The following is a 23,234-nucleotide window of genomic DNA, read 5'->3' as shown; positions in this document are numbered from 1 at the left end:
ATATATATATATATATATATATATATATATATATATATATATATATATATTCATCTCCTGCTAGAGCTTACTGAAGCTCCAGCCCCAGAGTCCTCCCTGACCTACTTCACTCCCAACAGGACTTCAGGACTTCCAGAAGATGAGACAGATTCTTCAGAAGAGACAGAGACTAGGGAGGGCTAGATCTTGGAAACTCACAGAAGAGGTTTACTGAGCTGCTTTCTCCAGCTAAAAGAATTTTTCAAAATTTCATCTTAGATCCTCAAAGGGCTGAGATTAAATTCTAGAACGGTGACAACAAGATATGGCCAACATTCACCCTAACAGAAAGATCTGAAACTAAAAGCCTGTTTCACTCCCTCTTTAATGATCCTATGTTATTGCTGAAATCGATGTTTCTTGATTTAATGAAGTCTGGCCTAATAAGATATGCTTCATAGTTGCTACCAGTTTTTAAAATTGTTAGCCCTTGGAACCTTAATAAGAACACATGTCTCGCCTCCAGCTATGGAGAAAAGTTAAAGCCAGTAGAAGAAATGTCTTGAGAATCAGGGAGAGTTACTAGCACTGAGTCCTTCTTGTATATATCATAGCAGAGGTGAGAGGAAAAAAGAACATAGAGGATTAAGGGCAAAAAAATCGTGGAAGAGGTTTGCTTTAGAGGAAGAATGGGCAAGAGCTGTGCTGGGTCATTTTCATTCTAGGCTGTCCTCATCATTCTTAAGGACACGTTATCAGCACACAGTCCCAGCCATATTCAGTGCTTAGACATCCAGACCAATGTACTTCATCCCAGAACCAACAAGAAAGAACCGCCTTTGTGTTCACCCAAGCTGTGACCTGCCCCCACCATGCCACCCCCATTTCTCCTGCTCCAAGCACTCAGAGCTCTGGCACCTGGGCTGGGGAACAGTGCCAGATCCAGGAAATGCAACGCTCCACATGTCAGCTAATGGAGCAACTGGTTACCCACCCATCCATCTCATAACTCTCAGCTCCTTCCCTGAACAAGACTCTACTCTTTTTCCCTCTCCCTGGAAGAGATGCTTCTAGAATGAGTCTGCTTGAGCCTGACGTCTCTTTCATCATGGCTCTGCTCACCCAGATGTCTCTGCTGATGATACCTGGCTGTATACTTCCATCCTGAGTGAGCTGGTCTAATTACCACCTCTCCTCAGGCTCCTGTGCCTTCCTCCCTTCTTCCCTGGGACCCAGTCAACATGATCCCAGCCCCTCTGAGGAACCGCATACTGGCAGAAGAAGCAATTAACACAGATATTGCTACAAGCTGGAAATTCTCATAATTAAAACTTTCTTTGCAAGATCTCGGGAGTCTAAATAACCCTAAGGGAAGAAGAATTCTAATATCGAGAAATGAGATCAGTGGGACCAGATGAGCTTGGCAATACAGGCCTGAAATGTTACTCCAGGGCCTAATTATCAGATGTAAATATTTCTGTTGATTAAAACATCATGAGAAGCAGCTACATTCATTAAGAGCTCGTAGTGCCCAGAACGTGTCTGTATAAGCAGCCGCACTGCTCAGGCAGAAGTTGATGCTAAAATTACTATTTTCTCAGGCTTAGCAAAGACAGGTCTAAGAGAGACCTGGCAGCCATCCCTTACAGGAAGGAAGCATCGATTTGACAACACATGTAGGTAAGTGAAGAACACCAACTGATGGATGGTGGTCACCATGGCAACAAGGATGAACAATAAATCTTGGAAAACCAAACAAATTTGCAACATAATTATTTTATCAACAGGCTTGGAAATGGTATTTGTCTGAGCCTAGACAACAGCAGATGTCAAATCCAGCAGAAGCCTCATCTTTGTCTGAAAAAAAGAGAAAAAAAAAAAAAGCCTGGCATTGGATAACATTTAGACTCTATACATGATATGCCAAATTTTACGTAGCCAGAAAAAGGACAAACATGTTTCATGAGTGTGATAGACACCTGTCTCAATAAATGCATACAGAGTGACCGCTCAGGAAGAGCAGGGCATTATCTCTTCCATAAAAGATGGCTCACACATAGCTTTCTGCCGTTCCTGAAGCCGTACATGTACACACACATTCACACACACACACTACACACACAAAGTTTACTTGGAGGAAAGGAAATAGACTCTTTTTTCCCCAAATCAGAAAAAGTTCTAAATACTAGATCAATAGCAATGAACAAATCATTAAGGAGAAAACCTGTAGCTACTCACCTGCACAAGACTTGTACACACACAGGCATGAACATGGCAGGGAGAGAGACTACCTGGGCACAAGTGAGTGGTCAGCATTAAGAGGAGACAAAACGAGGGAGATGAACATGCTCAGAACGTGTTGTGCACATGTATGTAAATGATGAAAATGTTTAAAAAGAAAAATTACAGCTAATCTGCAGTTTGTCAACCTCACCCTCTCTCTCTGTCTCTCTCTGTCTCTCTCTCTCTCTCTCTCTCACACACACACACACACACACACACACATCCCACTGCCTCAAAGCACTAAAAGATGTCAGCTGTGACATTTGAGAACTGTGCCTCCCTGGGTATTGAACTTCCGAGCTATCTGTCCACACTGAACAATTCCCCTTCACAGTTCCTTCTGCCCAGAGCAACGACACATGCTCAACCAGCCATGGAACTCACCCTTCAGTGAGACGCTGCTGGTAAATTCATCCCCTTGTGCCATGAGAACAAGCTGAGCACAGACTGATTCCAGGACCCCGTCAGAAAGTCCAAGGTAAGCCGATTGTCCCCAAGTGAAAACAGTCCTGGGGAACATCTGAGCTCACATCTGGAAACTGTGAGTGTGTAACTGGTAGAATGCATTAGTAGGAAATGCCAGGACCTACCCAGGCTTTTCTCCTGCTTAAAGGGTTCAGTGAGAACAGCAAATAAAAGAACAAGGGCTCTGTTGCGATTCTGGACATCATGTGTGAAAAATGCCTCAGTGCAGACCCAAAAGACAGAAACAACAAAAATGGGTGCATGGCCCAGGCTGGAGCTCAGTTTGTAGAGTGCTTGCCTAGCAGACCTGAAATCCTGGGTTCATTCCCAGAACTCCATAAGCCAGGTGTGGCATATGTCTGTAACCTCAGCATTTGTGAGGTGGAGACAGGATGATCAGATGTTCAAGGCCATCCTCAGGCTACACAGCAAAGTGGAGGCAGGTCTGGGGAACATGAGTAAATATGTTAGCCAAAACATATTGACATTAATATTGACAATAATAATAATATTGACAATAATAGTAATAAAGAATTTTAAATTTTTAATATTACAGTAGAGAATGGACAAGGACACCAGCAAACATAAAAATTCAATTTCCCCAAGAGAGTTACTGGAGACTAATTCAGACCACTCAGGCAACTAGCCAAATTATTCTTGCAATTCTATTAAAGTTGGCAAAACCAGGAGTGCCTGAGTTAATGATCAACATAAACCTCATTTCACCCAAAAATGAGCTTAACTCAGTCTGCCTTCAGCCTGCTCATGGGGGCAGTTCACAGACACAGCTCTGCAGCCATGCAAACTAAAGGGAACACACTAAATTCCCTTCACCCAGCCAAAAAGAAATATGTGACTTACTAGCATAACTGCCTCCATTTGCCATTGCTTTGCCTGCGGCAACTTGTCTGGGTGATCCTTCATGCTAAATGCCTGGGCACCACAGTCTTTCCAATACACTGAGCTCAGTGACGTCAGCAACCAACGGCACACGTCATTTCCCAGGCATCGTGAAATGGCAGTGTCCAACTAATGTCTTTGAACTGTCTGCCAGGTGGCAAAATTGCTCTCCATCTCATGATAGAGTCTGAATAAAATCATGCCTATTGTCACTGGACCCATATTTCCACGGAGAGAAAGAAGAAATGAAGGGAAATGCAGATCCATGGAAGACGGCTCAGTGAGTAAAAAATAACCTGTGCAAGCTTGATGATGTGAGCTCAACACCTGGAAATCATATGAAAAGCCAGATTCGGTGCATACATATGGAACCCCAGAACTCCTACAAGAGGGGCGGGACAGAGATGGAAGAAGTGCTCAGAAGCCCCAGGGCCAGCTTCCCTGTAGGACACAGAAGCAGTAGCAAGTAAAACTGCCTCCAGCAAGGCTGAAGGAGAGAACCAGCTCCAGAAAGCTATCCTCTGACCTCCATGTGTACGTCAGAGCATGTGCAAACCTGCAGGCACACACATGCACAGCACACACACACAAATAATAACAATAAATATTTTTAAATTGAATATTGGACTGTGTACTGACTGGTTTTGTTGACTTGAAAAAAAAAAAACCCTTGATTATCTGGGAAAAGAACTTCAAATGTCTCCATTGGATGGCCTGTGGGCAAGTCTGTAGGACATTTCCTTGATGAATGACTGGAGTGGGAGGGCCTAGCCCACTGTAAGCGGTGCCAGTCCTGGGCAGATAGTTCCGGGCTGTATAGAGAAAGCTGGCTGAGAACAAGCCAGTAAGCAGCACCTCTGCGTGATCTGTGCCTCATCTCCTGCCTCCGGGTTCCTGCCTTGAGTTCCCACCTTGGCTTCCTTCAGTGGACCATGACCCAGGATTTGCAACCCGAACAAACGTTCTCCTAATTCCCTTTGATCATGCTATGTCATCACAGCTGGTGAGACGGCTCGATTGGGTAAGAGCGCTGGCCACTAAGCCTGACAACCTGAGATCCATCCTCAGGACCCAAATGGTAGAAAGAGAGAACTGACTCCTACGCGTTGTCCTCCCTTGAAATGTGGTGTGCTCATACCCGCCTTGTGTGGGCCGAAGCCAAGTGGGGAATGATGTGCTGCCTTCTTCCTGTGGTCGGCTGCTTCCTATTTTCTTGTCTATTCACACTCAGCCTCCCAAAGTGCTTGGTCCCTCCCGCCTACCTCCCTCAACACACAATGCATAAACTAAAATGTAATTCATTTTTAATAGTTTTTTTAAATTATTTATTCTCCGTATTGGGTATTTTGCCTGCATGTTTGCCTATGCAGCGCATGGATGCCTGGTGCCCCATGAGGCAAGAAAAGGGCACTGGATCCCCTGGAAATGGAGTTACAGATAGTTGGGAGCCATCATGTTGGGATCAAACCCAGGTCCTCTGAAAGAACACCCAGTAGCATTAACCACTGAGCCATCTCTCCAACCCCCTAATAATTTTCCTTAAAAAAAAAAAAAAAAAAGAAGATACAGCATGTACTGGGTGGTGGTCAGAATATGTCAGGTGGTGATCACAGCTATGAAGAAGAAAACAGGACAAAGAGGCCAGATGGTGACAGTGTGAGATTTGTCATCCTGAGCTAGACTCCCAGGGACATACTGAGAGGACACGCTGGGTCCGTCACTCTCTGCAGTAGGAGAGAACACGCTCAGCCGGCATCTTCAGCTAACTCAGAGAGCATCCAGGACTCTCGGAGGACTGGGGCTGAGTTGGATGATTGGGTGCAGTTTGAGAAAGCAGGTGTTGGTTTTGGGTTGGCTGGGGTCAGGAAGTACGAGTAGTTCTGTGCTGTCTCTGTTGAGACAGGGCCAGGCTGGTGCCCCACTGGAGATAACCAAGGGTGATATTCAAGTCTCAATACCCCTGCCTCTACCTCCCAAGTACACGTGGCACCACGTCTGGCGGTCTGAGACGGGATGTCTTGATTCCATGTGAAGGTGGGAGAAGGAAAGCAACAGTCTCTGACAGTCGTCTGAGGAAGTGTAACCACACTCACAACGTGAACAATGCATTCTGACATCATTACAAAGAGGTTCCTTTCTGTCTTGATACACCCAGAAACTGGAAACAACCTAGATGTCCCTCAGCAGAGAAATGGATATAGAAAATACAGTACATTTACACAATGGAATACTGCCTTAACTATTAAAAATAAAGACACCCTGCAATTCGCAAGCAAATAGATGAAACTAGAAAAGATCAGCCTGAGTGATGTAAGATAAACATATGCTCACTTACTAGTGGATATCAGCCATGAAGTACAGGATAGGCGTGCTACAATCCACAGACCCAAGGAGTGCCCAGGGGAAGATGCTTCAGTCTCACACAGACATCTGGGTGGAGGGAGGGAGGGAACTGGAAGGGAGAGGGGGCGAGGAGGGGAGCAGGAAAGATCAAGTGTGGGGAGGGTTGTGGGAGAGAGAACTGGGAGAAAGAGCTGGAATTAGGGGAGGGGCATCTATGGGACAAGCAAGAAATCTAAGACAATGGAACCCCCCAGGAATCTATGAGGGTGACTCCTAGCAATAGGGGACATGAAGCATGAAATGGCCATCTCCTGTAACCAGTAAAGACTTCCAGTGAAGGGATGGGGATACCAACCCAGCCACTAAACCTTCAACCCACAAGGTTTCCTGCCTATAAGAGGCACATAGATAAAGAGGGAGGGAGAAGAAATTGAGAGAATGGCAACCAATGCCTGGCCCAACTTGAGTCCCATGCCATGAGAGAGAGAGAAACCACCCCTGACACCATTACAATATTCTGCCATACTTGCAGACAGGAGACTAGCATAACTGTCAGCTGAGAGGCTTCACCCACCAGCTGATGGAAACAGATGCAGAGAACCCATAGCCAAGCTTTAGGCAGAGCTCGGTGAGTCTTGTGGAAACCAGTGGGGGGAGGATAGAAAGAGCCAGAGAGGTTAAGGGCGCCACAAGAAAACCTACAGTACCAACTAACCTGGGCCCATTGGGGTTGACAGAGACTGAACCACCAACCAGAGGGCATGCACGGGACTGACTTGGGTGCTATGTCAGGTCCTCTAGCAGCAAGCATCCTTAGCTCACTGAGCCATCTCTCCAGCAGCAATAAAATTTAAGTAAATAAATAAGTCATTCAGGAAATTGTTATGTCGCTACTTCCCCCTAACCAACGCCTTCATTGTTAGAGAGGTCAAAGAGGAAGGCTCTGAAGACTCATGAAGCTTAGAGAGTCGGCAGACACATGAGGTGCCTTCCGCCAAGGCTGTGTGAAAACAGCCAACAACCGCTGGAAGAGGGAGCCTCTTCTGTGAAGATGGTCGCGCACAGAGCTCCGGGAAGGCATCACCCGTGCGGGGATGAGCAGCGGTGCAGCTGCCTTTGACTTATCCACTCCTCTAGGGAACTCGAGTGAAATCATCGGCTCACGAAACTGAACTGGGTTGGAACCCTTTCTTTGCCATGTGTGCCCTGCCTGCACTGCGCAGGACTTTCCTCCTCGTGTCTCCCTGGGAAAAGTCACTCAACACTAGGTTCCACAAAGGATAAGCCCCTAATGGAGAGAAAGAAAACCAGGAAGCAAATTTGGGGGACCTGCCTTCCTGTGCTAGTTTTGCGTCAACTTGACGCAAGCCAAAGGCATCTGAGGGGAGGAACCTCATCTCCATAAGATCAGGCTGCAGGTAAGCTTATAGAGCATTTACTTAATTAGTGATACATAGGGGAGGGGCCCATCCCATTGTGGGTGGTGCCATAGCCAGACTGGCTATCCTGGGTTCTACAAGAAAGTAGGCTGGGGTAGCTGGATAGGTGGCTCAGAGGTTAAGAGCATGTGCTGTTCTTCCTTCAAAGGTTCTGAGTTCAATTCCCAGCATAACCATCTAGTGAGATCTGTTGTTCTCTTCTGGCCTGCAGGCACATATGCAGGCAGAACACTGTGTAAGTAATAATTTTTTTTTTTTTTTTTTGTAAGGAAGGAAGGAAGGCTGAGCGAGCTAGTAGGCACCACCCCTTCATGGCCTCTCATCAGCTCTTGCCTCCAGGTTCCTGCCATGTTTGAGCATCTGTCCTGACTTCCTTTCATGATGAACAGTGATACAGGAATTTAAGCCAAATAAACCCTTTTCTCCCCCATTTGCTTTTGGTCCTGGTGTTTCATCACAGCAATAGAAACCAAGGCACTTCCGCACCAGCCTCATCCAAGCCACACATGGATCTCTCTAGCTCTGCTAGGGAATTCCTTGACAAAGCATCGACCTCAAAGAGGACACAGGGTGAGTCAGCTAGCCCATGCAAAGCTTAAGGGAGAAGCTGCCACCATAGACACTCACTGTCTATGCCAGAGGATATGTAAATGTTCAAGAAATTAAGTCACCATCAAAGCAAACATTTACCTCCTAGGGAAAAGGAAACACTTTCTGCCTTATTTAAATCAAAAGGTTTATATTTCTGTAACAAAACAAATTTATTCAGCAACTTAGGAACTACAACCTAAGTTTTAAGTACAGAAATAAGCATGTTAAAGTAGTGTAAGTGTCACGGTATCCTGAACATAAAGGTCACACAGTGTGGAAGCAGTTGATTGCAGCCCACATTTTCTCAGCTGCCCCCTTGGGACAGCAAACCTTCTGTTGGGGTTGGTCTGATACAGTGTTTATTCTGACACTGATTTCTGTGGTTGCAGGGTGGATATCGGCATTGTCTCGATCGGTGATCAGTGTTGTGTAAACATTGCTCCCCAATTATCTCTGATTGGTTAATAAAGAAGCTGGACAGCCTGTAGCTGGGCAAGAGAGGACTGACCTGATGGGGATGAAGCAGCCAGGGGCATGTAGCTGGAAAGTAGGCAGACTAGCGTAGCATAGCGGGTTAAAATAGATCAATATCTGCCCAGCTCTAGTGCCTTAAAGCTTGTTGAATAAATCTATAGGTCTTTGTCTTGTTATTTGGGAGTTAGAACGGGTAATTAGAAAAGCCCCCCCCCCCCCGTGCTAATTATACCATATCACAACAAACTCCAGACTTACCAGGAGGTTTTCTGGCTTCAGGTCCCGATGGACAATCTTTTTGTCGTGCATATGGACGAGGGCCTTGCACAAGTCTGTGATCATGACCGCGGCATCTGGCTCCGGAAACTTCACACTTTCTATGATGGCATCAAAAAGGTCCCCTCCCTGCACGTACTCCATGATCAGGTAGATCTCTGCTTCCGTTTCATAGACCTCATGCAGCTTCACTATGTTGGGGTGAGAGAGGCTGCGGATGATTAAGATCTCACTGTCAACTATGTCCTCTTTACCCTTCAGCTTGGACTTGTCAATAATCTTCATGGCATAGGCCTGCTTGGTCTCGCGGTGCTTGCACTCCTTCACCACGGCGAAGTTCCCATCCCCAATGACCCGACCTATGTCATAGTGCTTCTCCACATCAGCTGAGATGATGCCCAGGGGCCAAAGCTTCCGGCCGCTGGACCGTTCTGACCTGTTCTCTTCTGGCTTCGTCTTGGGCTCCTTTTCTAGCACCATCCTCCTCCCTCCCGACCCACCTGGCTTCTTCTCATGCTCTGCTTCCTTCTCTTCCCCTCTTGTCCTGGGGAGCTGTGGGGGCTCGGCCTGGCGCTCCCTGAGCAGCCAGGCCGCATGCTTACTCCTGCACGTGTGCCTGCTGTCTTTCCTCCCGACCGCAGGCCCCTCCTCTGCAGCGGGTGGACCCTCCGTGATGTCCTTCTGGGCCTTGGCTGCTCCCTGAGGATGACTTTCTGACCCTTCTGAGCCTCGGCTCTCTTTCCTGTCTGAGTTGGTGCTGGGTCTCCTCAGTTCCTGGGGGGGGTTCCTGGGGCTGCCCCGAAGACTGTCACCCTTCCACCCTTCCTCTCCGTCTGCAGACTTTGCCTCAGAAGGCCTCCTGCAGCTCTTGGTCCTCACCAGCTTCTCGGAATCCCACTTCTGACCCCTCCCCAGGTCCAGCTCACTGATCCCCAGAGGGCACAGCTCCTGCTGCAGGCCGAGCTGCAGCTCCCTTTCCCGTTTACACTTCTCACACCTGACGATCTCCCCCGAGGTCTTTTCAATCTCCACCCCCAGATGCTTCTCTCCACTTGCATGAGTTTCCTCCTGAGCCGCTTCCCTGGGTGATGGCAGGCCAGCGGGTTCCGGCTCCTGCTGCCCCCTCGCCCACTTCTTCTGGGCCCTCAGCTTGTCTTCCAGGGCCAGCTCCGCAGAAGTCTTGCCCTGAAGCCTGGTGACCGCCCTGCTCCCCATTACCTCGCTACAGCTCCCCACCTCCCCACAGCGGTGGCTGCCTTTCAGGAGCTTGCTGGGAAGTCTGCTTCTCAGCCTTGGGGAGGGGACTCTGCTGTGCGGGGCCAGGGAGAGGGCCCGGTTCTTGGGATACAGCTCTTCCATCGCCAGCTGGATGCTCTTCAGGGTCAGCGGCTCCTTGCCCATAGCTATGAAAGCATCGCCCTCCCTGAAGAAGTCAGACACGCTCTTGACCTCCCTGCCCTTGAGGGTGAACAGCTTCCGCACACGGTCGTTCTTGCACCGCGGAAAGCCCAAGGCTTCAGAGATGTCCGCTAGGAGCTGCTCAAAGGTCTGCACCGAGCGCCTGTTAAGGAGCAGGGTGGCCTTGCGGAACGGCTGCCCACCAAGCTTCACCACCGTCACCACCCTGGGCTTCAGCGGGCTGTGCTCCGCACGCACCGCGTGAAGGCCGCTCTGAGGGCTGAACATGGGCATGATGGCAGCCCGTGGCCCCAGGGCTGGCTTTTCCAGAGGCCCTCGTCCCGCAGGCAGCCAGGAGCCTGGCAGCTTTCTCTCAGGGATCTTCGAGCTTAAGCATCTTAGAGAATGGTCACATGGGTGGCCTGCAACAGGAAGAAGACAGAGGTTAGTCAAAGTGGGTCCAGACAGTCCTTTGGACTTCATCAAACTTGACTGACCAAAGAGCTGGAAGTATAATCAGTCACAGAGCAGGTGGCCAGCACACAAGAAGACTTGGGTTTCATTTCCCAACCACAGACATATACACACATACATACATACATACATACATACATACATACATACATACATACATATATACATACATACATACATACAAACAAATACTACTGTCACTGTTAGAGAAACCTAGACTCAGAGTCTGGTCCACTGAACACAAGTTAAAGCCCTGAACTCTCTGCCTAGGATGCAAAATGAAGCTAAACATTCCAGAACTTTAAGGGTCTCTGATCTTTTCCATCCTTTCGCCCAGCTAGATTTTCAGCTCCTGAAGGGAAGGCAAGTGAGAAGACAGCGAGGCCGTAGCAGCTGAAGCAGCCCAGGATTTCCTTCCTGGGGTGATCTCTTACTATTTCTATACACTTGGGCAGAGTTTTTGTGCTTCCATGTTTTTTTTTTAATCTATGACAATATGAAGGGTGACATTTTCCTCCGAGTTTGGTAAACAGGAAAGTGGTTATAGTTCATTTAACAAAACACTGACAGTTACCAATACTTAGCTTACAATCTTAGTATTAGCTCTTGTGTTATCAGTTCATTCCGTTAAGGTACAAGTCTGTGCACAGCTTTGCCTGGCATCATAAACACTGCCGGGCCAATGGATGGGGCGTGGAGTGGGGTGCTGAAGCTCTAACTGGCAGTTTGCACAAAAGGTTGGCGTAAAGATCTTGAAGATTTTAATCCAAGTAAAGAAACCTCATTCTCTAAAATATCTTTTTTCTCTCTCTCCTGATTTAAAATGTGTATTTCAGGGTTACAATGTGTGGTCAACAATTACAGTGTACCAAACCCTGGATTCTATCCCAGCACCAAAAAGAAGAAAGGAAGAAAAAGCCCGGGTGTGCTGACACACGCTTGTAACCCCAGCACTGGGGATGCTGTGGCTAACTGCGGTAAGTCTGAGACCAGAGCCTGGGCTCTACAGAGTGCCAGGCTAGCAAGCTACAAAACGAGACCCTGTCTCAGATAAACAAACCATGCCCAGTGTGGTTTGTACTGGATTCCCCGCATGCCCGTAGCAGCTCACAAACACTGTTCCAGTGGAGCCAACATCCATCCTGGCCTCCTCTGCCGCCAGACATGCATGTGATGTACCTATTTACAAGCAGAAAAGAAACCATCCTCAAAAAATAAAATAGTAATGAGATTAGTTTGAAAGGGTTGTAAGCAGCGGGCAGGAGAGATGGCCCGGTGGTTACGAGCACAGACTGGTCTTGCAGAGGATGAGTTCAGTTTCCAGCACCCATGTCAGGCAGCTCACAACCACCTGTGACTCCAGCTCCAGGGAATCCAGCGCCTCCTTCCGGCCTCTGCGGGCACCAACACTCACAGTTGCACAAACCCCCCCACACAAAAATATCTTAAAGTAAGACCAAAAACATTTTTAAGTAACTATATTGTCTAAAATTTCAAAGTGATTACCTGAAAGTGTATTTGAATCAAGCACAGCAGAAACCCCACTTGTGCACGGAGGGACAGCTTGGCCCACATGTCCACCCAGAAGGTGTTTTGTTTTTTAATTATAACATACAATCTGTTCTGAGACAATTTCTAACTAGGCACATTGTCGATCAGATGACAGAGTAGTAGCTGGCGCTGGTCTTCCCACATGCCATGAATTTATGAGCTTGACAATCACAGTTACAGTTAAGGGATTTATTTATGGACATCTGTGATACTCCTCCCAATCACTCTGCCCCGGTCGTAGGCAGCAGGAACGCTGATCTGAACTCCCCGCATGGTGGACCTGAAGAAGCCTGTGAGGGAAGGTGACCATGAAATGCACATGAGTGAAGGGCTGGTGAAGAGCATAAAAAAATTAGGATCCTCATATGGGGTAGAACCTTGACTCAGACTTCTCAGAGTCTTAGCTGAGAAGTCAACGTGTTAGAACAAAGAACGGTATCTCAGCCAATATTCCAGACAGGGGCTTCCCCAAGTAAGGGCAGAGAAAGGACCAAATATTGGCTTGGGCCAGAGACTACCTCCAGGAAAAGTCAAGGGACAGATCAAATGCAAATATCAGAAGGAAGAGCATCAAGAACAATTGAAGGACAGGAGTTGACTTGAACCTTCAGCACTAAATAGGGCTGAAACCCCTGGTAGAGGGGCTCAGGACCCTGCCATGGCATTGGTTGTCCATGTGGTCCTGAGGTTGCCACAAGTAATGCAAAACTCAAGGTGGAGAAATTAAGAGAAATGGTTGGTCTCTACATGGGAGTGTCAAACCAAGGGATGATACAAGCCTTGCTGGGAGAAAGCACTATTGGAGCTGAGAAAGTAGCAAGCTCTGAGGTAACCATGGGAAGCTAAATTCCAATCCCTGCCTTGAAAACCCATGGGCTTTGGAAGAGAAGCACCCTCTATTCTGAGGAGGAAGAGAGAAAGGGGCCTCTGAGGACAGACAGACAAAGAAACAGCAAATTCACTGGTGGATATTCATTATGAAAGGAGGCTTAGGAAGACCCCAGAGGGAGGTCTTAGATGATACTTCAGGGTGGTGTGAAGCTCGTGACACGGGACCACCACTAGATGGCCTCCACATTAGAGAGCAACTTAGGAAGATGCGAGCCATAATGGAACCTGTAACCTCAAGAGCCCAAACACTGTAAGACCATAACATGCGTTTTCTGATGGGCAGCTTGACCTCATTGGGATAGGTAGACTTAGATGTTTTCAGAAGACTCTACCCAGAGTTTTCATGGATCCTTGGAAGCTAGGAGAACAAGCTGATGGTACCATTTCTCCAACCCAAGAAGACAGCCTAGGACACAGTCAAACGGAATGTAAAGACAGAACAGTTCTGTTTCCACCACAGAGCATCAGTTAGGCTCAGTCTGCTACCTAGACACCCAGATCATTGGAAGCTCCGTAGTCTGAAAGAAATCAGAGAACCTAGTCTGCCATCCCCCCAACAACACTGGCCCTACAGAGTTCTCGGTACAGCAAGGAGCTAGGGAGCCCCGGGAAAATGCAGCTGTGTTGCTTTTCTCGTAGAAGCAAGTTGAGGATGGAAATGTTCAAGGACTACAGCTCACCAAGGTGGGAAGGTCACGGAAGCAGGAGAGTGGGGAAGCTGCTTACTTCCCACCCGTACTCAGAAAAAAGTGAAATGGAGGCTGGTGTTTCAGCTCCTTCTTTTTGTTCAGCCCAGGACTCCAGCCCATGGAATGGTAACACCCCGGTTACCACAGATTGCCCATCTCGATTAGCTTGACCTGGAAGCTTCCTTGAGAACATGCTCGTACATTTGTCTCCTGGGTGACTCTAGACCCTTTCAGGTAGACAACCAAGATCATACAAATTAACAGTGTCGACATTTGACGAGCAAGCATCATCACTGAGCAGACCTGCTGAGTGACTTGAAACTGGAAGGGAAAGAATTTGTGACCACAGACGTTCGTTGTCCATAGGGAAAACCACCAAGGAAAGTGCATGAAGAACAGCTGGGCAAGTGTGGTCCATTTGCTCAGAATTTGGGAAAATTTCCTTTTGCAGCTGTAACATTGAATGCAGGGTGAGAAGGCAGCCATTAAATCCCGAGTCTCATTAGCTGTGTGCACGCAAGAATGTTCTATAATCCCTCTGAGTTTCAGATTCTCTGCCTGCCTGTCATTTTGGAAAAGAAAAGTTCACTGAGGAAATGCTCCATCAGATTTGCCAGACACGTCTGGGGGGGGGCAAGTCCACTGTGGAAGACACCACCCCTTGGCAGATGGGCCTGGGCTGTATAAGAAAAAGAGCTGAGGGTGAGCCTGGGAGCATTCCTCCATGGTCCCTGCCTCTGCTCCTGCTGGAGTTCCTGCCCTGACTTCCCTCCAAGAGGGACTGTGATTCAGGAAATATAAGCCAAGCAAACCCTTTCCTCCCCAAGGGGCTTTTGGTCGTGGTATGTACATAGCAATAGAAAGCAAAGTAGAACACTGCCCAACAACCATCATGTCTCATTCACACTGAGGTAGCTGGCACGCTCCTCCATCTGGATGGGCTTTCCAATGGTGCTGGGTTTTCCACATTCTGAAAGAAAATGTGTCCTGCAAGTTTGAGTTTCCCCCAAATCCATGTACACCATTTTTCATTTATTTACTTATTTGTTTGTTTGTTTATTCACTCTACCTCCTGATCATAGCCCCCTTCGTCTCCTCCTAGTACCCCCCTCAAACATCCCTCCCTCCATTCTCCCCTCACTGTCTCTTCAGAGAAGGGGGAGGTCCCCATGGGTAGCAACCCATCCTGGCACATTAAGTCGCTGCAGGACCAGTCACATCCTCTCCCACTGAGGCCAGATAAGGCAGCCCACCAACCAAAGAGCCCACATGGACTGATCCTAGCTCCCCTGCACATATGTAGCAGACACGCAGCTTGGTCCTCATATGGGTCCCCCAGCAACTGGAGCAGTGGCCTTCTCTGACTCTGATGTCTTCCTCTGGATCATATACATCCTGAGGTCAAAGAGAAGAGATGCTAAATGTGATCCAGGAGTATAAGTTTGTTGTTTGTGTAGTAGCTGAAAGAGATTCTCCAGCAAACCTAAGCATACAGGCCCTCTGGAAAGATAACTTAGCTTTCTGCTTGCTTGTCCTAGGATGCTCCAGGGCTGGTATGAGCTAGAATGCCCACTGACGGAGCCATCCTGCCATGGCACTATGACCTGGGATTGGTTTGACTTCAAGACTCATTGTCTAATGCCTGCTGCTGCAATGCAGATGAGGTCACATGACAAGATTCCATGGTGACCAGCTCTGGGAATTACAGTAACCCAGCTTCCTCTTTAATTATTTATCATGACTTCTCACAGTTGGAAGACTCGCTGCCAGGTGTACACTCAAGACAAAATAACAAGAGCCTAATATTTTTTTACGCTGTCCTTTTTTTGTCACAAGGAGAGCTTACCTTTTCCTAGTTGTTTTAAATCATAAGCCACGTATCTAATTCAAACAAATGAAAACAAGCCGTGTCTCTGTTCAGTACTGCCTTCCAAGAAGCTATAATAAATAACCACCGGAAAAAAAGGAAGAGTAGGGGCTGGAGAGATGGCTCAGTGGTTAAGAGCTGCTCTTGCAAAGGACCCAGGTTTGATTCCCAGAACCCATATGGCAGCTCAAACCACCTGTTAACTCTTTTTCCATGGGGTCAAACAGTCTCTCCCAGCACCATGCACCTATGTGGTACATGGACATACATGCAGACAGAGCAACTATACACATAAAATTTTAATTGTTTTAAGGGGAGAATTACACCCAGTTGCTACTGGACACAAGTGATACCTTACTGCTTCTGAATCATTTAGAAATTGGGTATATTTTTAAAAAATGGAAATTGGCGCTTTAAAATATCCCTATAACATCCAATACAAAATATATAACTGCATCTAACAGAACGTTATTAACAAGCTCTCCAGAACAGGAAAATTTCCCTTAAAATGCTTTCTGTTATTGGCCTTTCAGTTCTTAGTGATCCCCAGATTAAATCACTGCAGCCTGCAGACTCAATGCTGAGACTATTCACTTAGGAGACAGGGAAGGAAGGGAACTGGAAGAAAATTTTCCTTCGAGTCGATTGGCCTGGGCATTTTCCAGACACCATTTGGGAACAATCGCATTCTGCTCACTTGTGGATATGAGACCAGAGAAACATCTGTGAAGTCACATTTGATAATGCAGACATCCCAGGGAAAGTTTCCTAAATGAATTTAAAAGCTGGAACACGGCCTCACAGTAAGCTGCAGAGAGCTAGCATTCTGTAAATTGGAAGCCCAGCCGGCGTTCAAGTAATGGAGACTGGAACCCCAGCAAAGAAAGGAAACGAAAGTGCCCTGCTGCTTTTTACACTGTCATCATACACCAAGCTCTCCCAGACGCTGTCTGGACCTCGTCCGCCATCGTGACATTGACTGAGACACCCAAAGGGAGATTAAATTTGTTTCTCTGCTCTTATCTTAGAAGTGCCTCTATTTTGCTTTGGTTTTATCTGCTGACCCCTGGTAACCATCTTCTTAGGTGCCCCCTGAACTTTTGGCTACTTTATTGGGTTCTTTTTCCTACCTCCCTACACTACCCCTATTCCTTCCAATACTAGGTAGGAGAGAAAGAAGGTTAGAGGAGAAAGGGGTTGTCAGTATCATCAGACTACTTCCTACTGATTAGGGGTGTCAGTTCCTTGGGGCAAGGATGGTCTTCACCATCAAGATCTCTCCAAGCAGCAAACAGGACCAGCAACAGAAGCAGCAGGGGGATCAGCAGCAGCCCCAGGCCTTCTTGGGGCTCTGGCATTACTATACTTATTCTAGCATTCAAGAGTCCCCAGAATTCCAAACATAAACTATCTTCAGCTGGCAAAACCATGCCCCTGCTAGAGCATGAGGAAAACCATAGTCAGCTGGTATGGACAATCTGACATAGTCCCATATCCCACACCTGGGATTAAAACTAAAAACATAGTCACATAATATTTCTGTGTTTATAAAGAAACCAAAAATTCTCACTACAGCTTCCCAGCACGAAGATACAGCACCTGACTGGGCCTCTGTCTATTCTGCCTGACCATTGGCAGATACTTCTCCCTCAACTGTTCATGACAGTCATGGTAGAACTACTGTCAGTCCTGTATTGCCTCCAGTGTTCCCAGAGTCTTTCTTTAAAGACAGGGTCTCATGTAGCTCAGACTAGTCTCAGACTCCCTATGTAGCCAAAGATGATCTTGAAGCCTTCAGCCTCCTGCCTCTACATCCCAAGTGCTAGGATTGCAGATATGTGCTACCATGTCTGGCTTCCAGAGTATCTCTGAGTGAACATGACCTTCCTCACCTTGAAGGTTCACCCCTGACACCTTTCATAATGTCTGTCCCCTCGCCATAGGCTTACCCACTCACTCTCAGCTGGTCCCACGTCTCTGCCCATCACACATCACAGTTCCATTTCTGTTTCTTCCAGACTTATTATCTGAAAATCCTCACCCTCTAGCAAGCCAGAAAGTAGGCTCCTTTTTCTTGGAGGTCCCAGGACCTTCGGGGACATCCGAAAGTCACCCCAGGACAAAAGAAGATGGAGGTAAAGGAGGAGGAGGCAGAGGAAAAGGAGGAGTAAGAGGTGAAGGAGGAAAAGAAGGAGGAGGAAGATGAAAAGTGGGAGGAGGAGGAGAAGTAGTCCTGGGGTGGGGGAGGACTGATTCAAACCAGGCTTTGAATCAACCCTGCTGTACCTAAGGCCTCCTTGAGTTAATGAGCTGGTTAATTCCCAATTTGCTACATTCTGTCGTCCAGGCCTTCCTGAATGTCAGAGCACACAGGAATCCCCCAGAGTTTGTTAAGCATACACTGGTGTCCTGTCAGTCTTCTGGGGGTGGGCCCTGGAATTTGCATTTCTCATAATCGATGGTACTGGTCCCCATCCCACACTGAGTAGCAGGGACATCGAGTCAAATTCCAGGGTCTCCTAGAAGTGCTGCTTGTCTGTAAATGTTTGATTTTATAGTGAGAAATCTGTGTGTTATCAAAACGCTCCACCAAGAGCAGCGAGGAGGGACTTCCAGTGTGGTTTCCCTTCCACGGAGAACAGCAAACAGGCGCAGACTTGCGTGTACACCTCTCTTGCCCTGGGTTCTACCCCCAGCACTGCTAAGCTGGGTGAGGAGGGTGCATATCTGTAATACCAGCGCTTGGGAAATGGAGGCAGGAGAACCGAAAGATTAAACCACCCTCCAGTACACAGCGAGTTCACGGACAGCTTGAGGCCCCTACTCAAAGAGGGCAGAACCACCCAAACACTGCCCTGCACAGAGGCCCAGAAGCCGCAAAAGCGATGCTGACAGCAGGAGGTCAACAGAGGGAAGAGACAGAAGTTGCCTAGCAACTGGTGGAAAAGGAGGAGCCGAGGCTTTTTAAGTATTCCTAAGTGACCTGATGCTCTGTGGAGGGAGGTTACTGTGCATGCAGCAGGGCCGCTGGGACCCAGCGCACTGGGCATTAATATCAACACGGCCCCATTTGCTCCCAGAGCTGGCAGTAAGGATGACTCCCTATCCTTCAGATGGGCATTCCCCCATTGCCTGGCATGTACTCTCCAGCTCCTCTTTCCTCTCATTGGCTCTGAAGCGGCCTGAACTCCTCCTGAGCAGCCTTCGTGTCAGGGTTCTTCATGCCAAGCCACCTGCCCTCACATTCTCTTTCTCTAGGACACCTGAGGAGGCCGGCCTGCTTTGAGCGTCCAGGAGCGCTCCCTGGGGACAGCTGGCCTCTCCTTCCTGTCCCTGCGTTTAATGTTTTCAGTCTGCCTACAGCTGCGTCCCCGAAGCTCTGCCACCCACTCTGTGAAATCCCAAAGGGCTGCAGTCTCCAGGCCTAGCAGCTTTTTCCCTTGACCTGGATTGTTAAACCTAGCTCCGGCAGAGGAGATTCTCACTCGCTTTGCTCTGGGCGGAGTGCTACATAAAGGGATCTTTTTGGTGGGTCCTGTGGGGAGCACTCGCCCTGCCTTGTGGCACCTCCATGCTAAGACTTCAGCCGCTGGCTTGGTCCATCTAGCCACTCCAGATTCCCCAGCCCCCTGGCCAGCATCCTACAGCACTTTCGTGTGTCATACAAACACACCAGCCTGATGGAGCTTAGACACCTCCTTCCCGTTAGGGTTTAAGGTAAGATGTCCCCACAGATTCCTGTGTCTGAACAATATGGTCCCTGCTAGATTCTATCTGGGGAAGCTGCAGAAGATTTGGGAGGTGGACCCCGCTGGAGAAAGCGGGTCCTTGAGAGGCCCTGTCCTCGATCTGCTTCCGGCTCTGAGATGGAAGCAAGCGGCTGCCACATTCTCCTCTTGCCAAGGAGTATCTGCTCAAACCGAGAGCCAACGCAAACTTTTGCTTCCTGAAGTCGCTTCCTGTCAGGTGTTGGATGACATCAACAGAAAACTAGCAAATGCACTTCCTATAAGCCAGGCTCTACTAAGAGCTACAAAAGCAAATTCCCAGAGCTGGGCTATGGGTTCGTGGGTCATTAGCTCCACAGTAGAATACCTGCCGATAGCATGCCTGTGGCTGTGGAGTCTGTCCATAGCTCCACATTTAAAAAAATAGAAAAGCAAACTCACATGTTTTTCTTTACTCATTTCTGTATCTTCACTATTCTGTTTGGATGGAGTTGGATGGATAATGACACCTGAACCGTCTGTCAGCATCCGCTGCTGTGATTTCCCGTTTGTCATGTGTAGGTGACAACCCTCCCTCTGTCACTGTCCAGGACGGAAGAGTGGCAAAGCCTGCAGATTCTTTAAACACTCATTTAAAAAAAAAAAAAGCTGAGGGAGGTGGTGCGCTCTTGTAATCCCAGTACTCAGGAGATTGGGGCAGGAGAATTGGCATGAGTGAGAAGCCAGTCTGAACTACACAGAGAGTTCAAAACATTGCCTCTTAAAAATCTTAACTTTTAAGTGATATTGACCTCCTGGCAAGACCTTCTCAGTGAGCCCCAAATAAAGAAATAGTGAGAAATTAAAATGATTTTTAAGAAGGGTGTTTCAAAAGCATACAACTTGAGGCGGATGAAAAGATGGCTCAGGGGTTAAGAATACTTGATGCACTTGGAGAGGATCAGAGACCAGATTCAAGCACACAATCTGATGCTCACAAACACTGTAACTCCAGTTCCAGGGGATCCAATTCCCTCTTCTAGCCTCCACCTACAGAGGCCTGCACTCATGTGCCCATACCCACACTCATACACATTATCTAAAAATAAATACTTTTCAAATATAGATTTTATTCCCATCAGTGAGAAATAGTTCACCTGGGAAATAGCGGAGTTGGTTATAAAGTAAGTAACAGGGAAAATACTACGAATGATTTTGTGCCGATACATAATATCAACGAAATGCATTGATTCCGTGGAAGATAAACGTTGTCTGACTCCACCGTGCTGTTATCTGAGTCTTGGGTACACCTGACTGACAAGACACTTAGAAATATTCAGTAACATGGCAGCTGATACAATCTACTTGACTTTCCGGTAAAATTTCTCAAGAACAGCTTGTGTTGAAATAGAAATCCTCTGTAAACAAAAGTAAGTCTCAGGAGGACTGTGTTGGGTGCAAAGGCTGTCTGGACACAAATATCCGGACATGAAAACATCTATTGATAGGCGAGCAACCCCTGATAGGTGTGTACAACCGCAGGTACAGACGATGACGTTAACAGCCACGCACAGGTGAGCAGCAGACACTAAAATGGTGTTCCCTGGATCCTGACCAAGAGCTCTGGCACATTCTGCTTGTCCTTTGTAACCACGACACAGAGCAGACATTTAGGGTCTGCAGAGGAAACGGAGCAGACACAAGACTCGGCCTCGAGCACCGACACCTAGGGAAACAGCTTTGCCCTAGTTGTGAAGCCAGCCGGCATCCCACTGGGCAAAATACAGTCACGCTGTGTTCCCAGAGCTGTTAATAGACAGGTGAGCTTCCCAGATGTCCCTGCAGACAGAGTGATCTGGAAAAGAAACTCTCTAAATCGGATGAAGCATCCAAACAGATAGGAATGCTAGCATAAAGATGGAGGCATAAACATCTTTCTTCTGACTCGGGATTTGGACTGGGTTTGGTTTGCTTCTAACTGGAAGTAGGAAAGGTATGGTGAAAGCAGCCATGGCAGCAGGTTCCTCAGAGCTCTGGCAGCCATCCCAGGACCCGCTCAGAGGAGCAGAGGCCAGGAGAGCACCCCTGATACAGAGTCCAGCAGCTGCCTTCTGTGGTACCTCCTGAGCCCTGTAAAGGTCGTAGCGAGGTGCCAGCCACAAGCTCCGCTCTGCTCTGCGTAGGAAGCACTCAGCAGTGTGACTCCGGTGCCACCGAGTCAGGGTGCCTCCCTGCAAGAACAGCTCCCCACAGAGCCTACCCCACTCTCTGAGGCCATCAAACACAGATGTTGCCCCTGGAGGCTCCTGGCTTTCCTGGGGAGTGATGTCTCTTTGGAGAGTGTGCAATACTGTCTCCTGGCATGAGGCAAAAAAAAGAAGAAGAAACGAGGCTTGCAGGAGTGGAGTCTACTAAATATATGAATTTTCTTGGGAAGGTTCCAAGCGTACCAAGCTGTTGCCAGGACTGAGGTAGGCTGGCAGCAAATGGGCATTACATGAGAGACACTGTAAGTGGTATTAGTGAAAATAGTCTGTCATGCTTCGTGTGAGCACATCAACCATATACATGGGATTTTCTGTCTTTTTCCCCCCTCCTCCTTGTTTTGAGACAGGGTCTCTCTGTGTAGCCCTGGCTATCCTGGAACTTGCTATGTAGACCAGGCTGGCCTCAAACTCAGAGAGATCTTCCTGCCTCTGCCTGCCAAGTTCTAAGGTTAAAGGTGTAGGCCTCTGTGCCAGGCCATTCTGCTCCTTTGTGTTACCTAAAGCTTCCTACTCGGCCTGCAGGTCCAGCACAGCACACCTCTGGCGTGACAGTGTCCCCCTCCCCCTCTGCCATGCCCAGCAGCCAGCTGTCTCTAACCATTGCTCCTGACGTGTCGGCACTCACACAGTCACGCCCATTCACACCCCCCTGTACTACCTTCTGCTGCCTGAAATTGCTCCCATCACCCCATGGGTTCCACACATGAACTCTACTTTGCACTAGGCCTGGCCATTGGTGGTTGAGAGGCAGGAGAAACACAAGAAAGCTGTTCCAAGTGAAAAAATCCCAAGGTAGCAGGCTTGCGCCGGAGTTCTCACGCCGAGATGTGAGCACACCTGGGCCCATCCGTCCTCACACACATGTGCATCCCATGAAGACGTGTGTGCGAACACACTCATGAATGATCTCCAAGAGCTCACTGGAGTGCCTTCCAACCGTCTCTCTCATTCACCCTTCCTTTGCTCAGGTCTGCCAGAGACCCCGTGTCCTACTCTGAGTCCTCCACTAAGGACCTTAACCCCAACCCTAATGAGATGCTTTGACCTTTGCCCCCGGCCCTCCAGCTCTCCTGCCAGGGCTGCTATGACGTTGCTGTGTCTACCACAGTGGCATAGTTTAGAGTCCCAGGAAGCACATGTGAGTGGATGAATGGCTAGCTCACAGTGAATACCAGTGATTTCCCCGGTACCTAATTTTAAAGCTATTACACTAAAAAGATACTGTCAAGAGCAGGGAAATAATGAAGAGCATGTACGGAAAAAAAAAAAATTGCCAAACTAAGAAAGAAAATGCCTATTACTGGCAGTGTTGTAGAAGAAGTAGTTACTTAATTGTAGGTTAAAGAAACAATGCCAGCCTCCAGATGGAGGCAGCTCTACACCAGAAAGGCCAAGTTTCTGACAGTTACTTAAGGCAACATGGGAAAGGTAAAACTTTTCTCTTTTTTTCCCTCATGAAATGAACAGATATTTAATGTCCTGCTCCATCCTTCAAGTTAAAACCCACTGCTCATGACGTGTGTGTGTGTGTGTGTGTGTGTGTGTGTGTGTGTGTGTGTACATACAGAACAAGCCTTCTCGACGGCCCCTTCGCCTTATTTTTTGGAGCAGCATCTCTCACTATCCTAGACCTCACTGTC

General features: G+C 47.9%; 1 protein-coding gene across 1 annotated transcript in view; it reads right to left on the bottom strand.

Moving 5' to 3' along the window:
* Dclk3 (doublecortin like kinase 3) overlaps window positions 1-23,234 on the bottom strand; it is a 49,965-nt gene that overhangs the window by 13,742 nt on the left and 12,989 nt on the right. Inside the window, exon 2 of the mRNA XM_055601677.1 lies at window positions 8,733-10,570. Within this exon, the coding sequence (XP_055457652.1) occupies window positions 8,733-10,570 (1,838 nt within the window). The remainder of the gene's footprint in view (window positions 1-8,732; window positions 10,571-23,234) is intronic.

The sequence above is a fragment of the Psammomys obesus genome, unplaced genomic scaffold (assembly GCF_907164565.1).
Source record: "Psammomys obesus unplaced genomic scaffold, mPsaObe1.curated_primary_1811, whole genome shotgun sequence".
Taxonomy (NCBI): domain Eukaryota; kingdom Metazoa; phylum Chordata; class Mammalia; order Rodentia; family Muridae; genus Psammomys; species Psammomys obesus.
The sequence above is the reverse complement of the archived record's forward strand: the minus strand, read 5'-3'. Positions and strand labels throughout refer to the sequence as shown.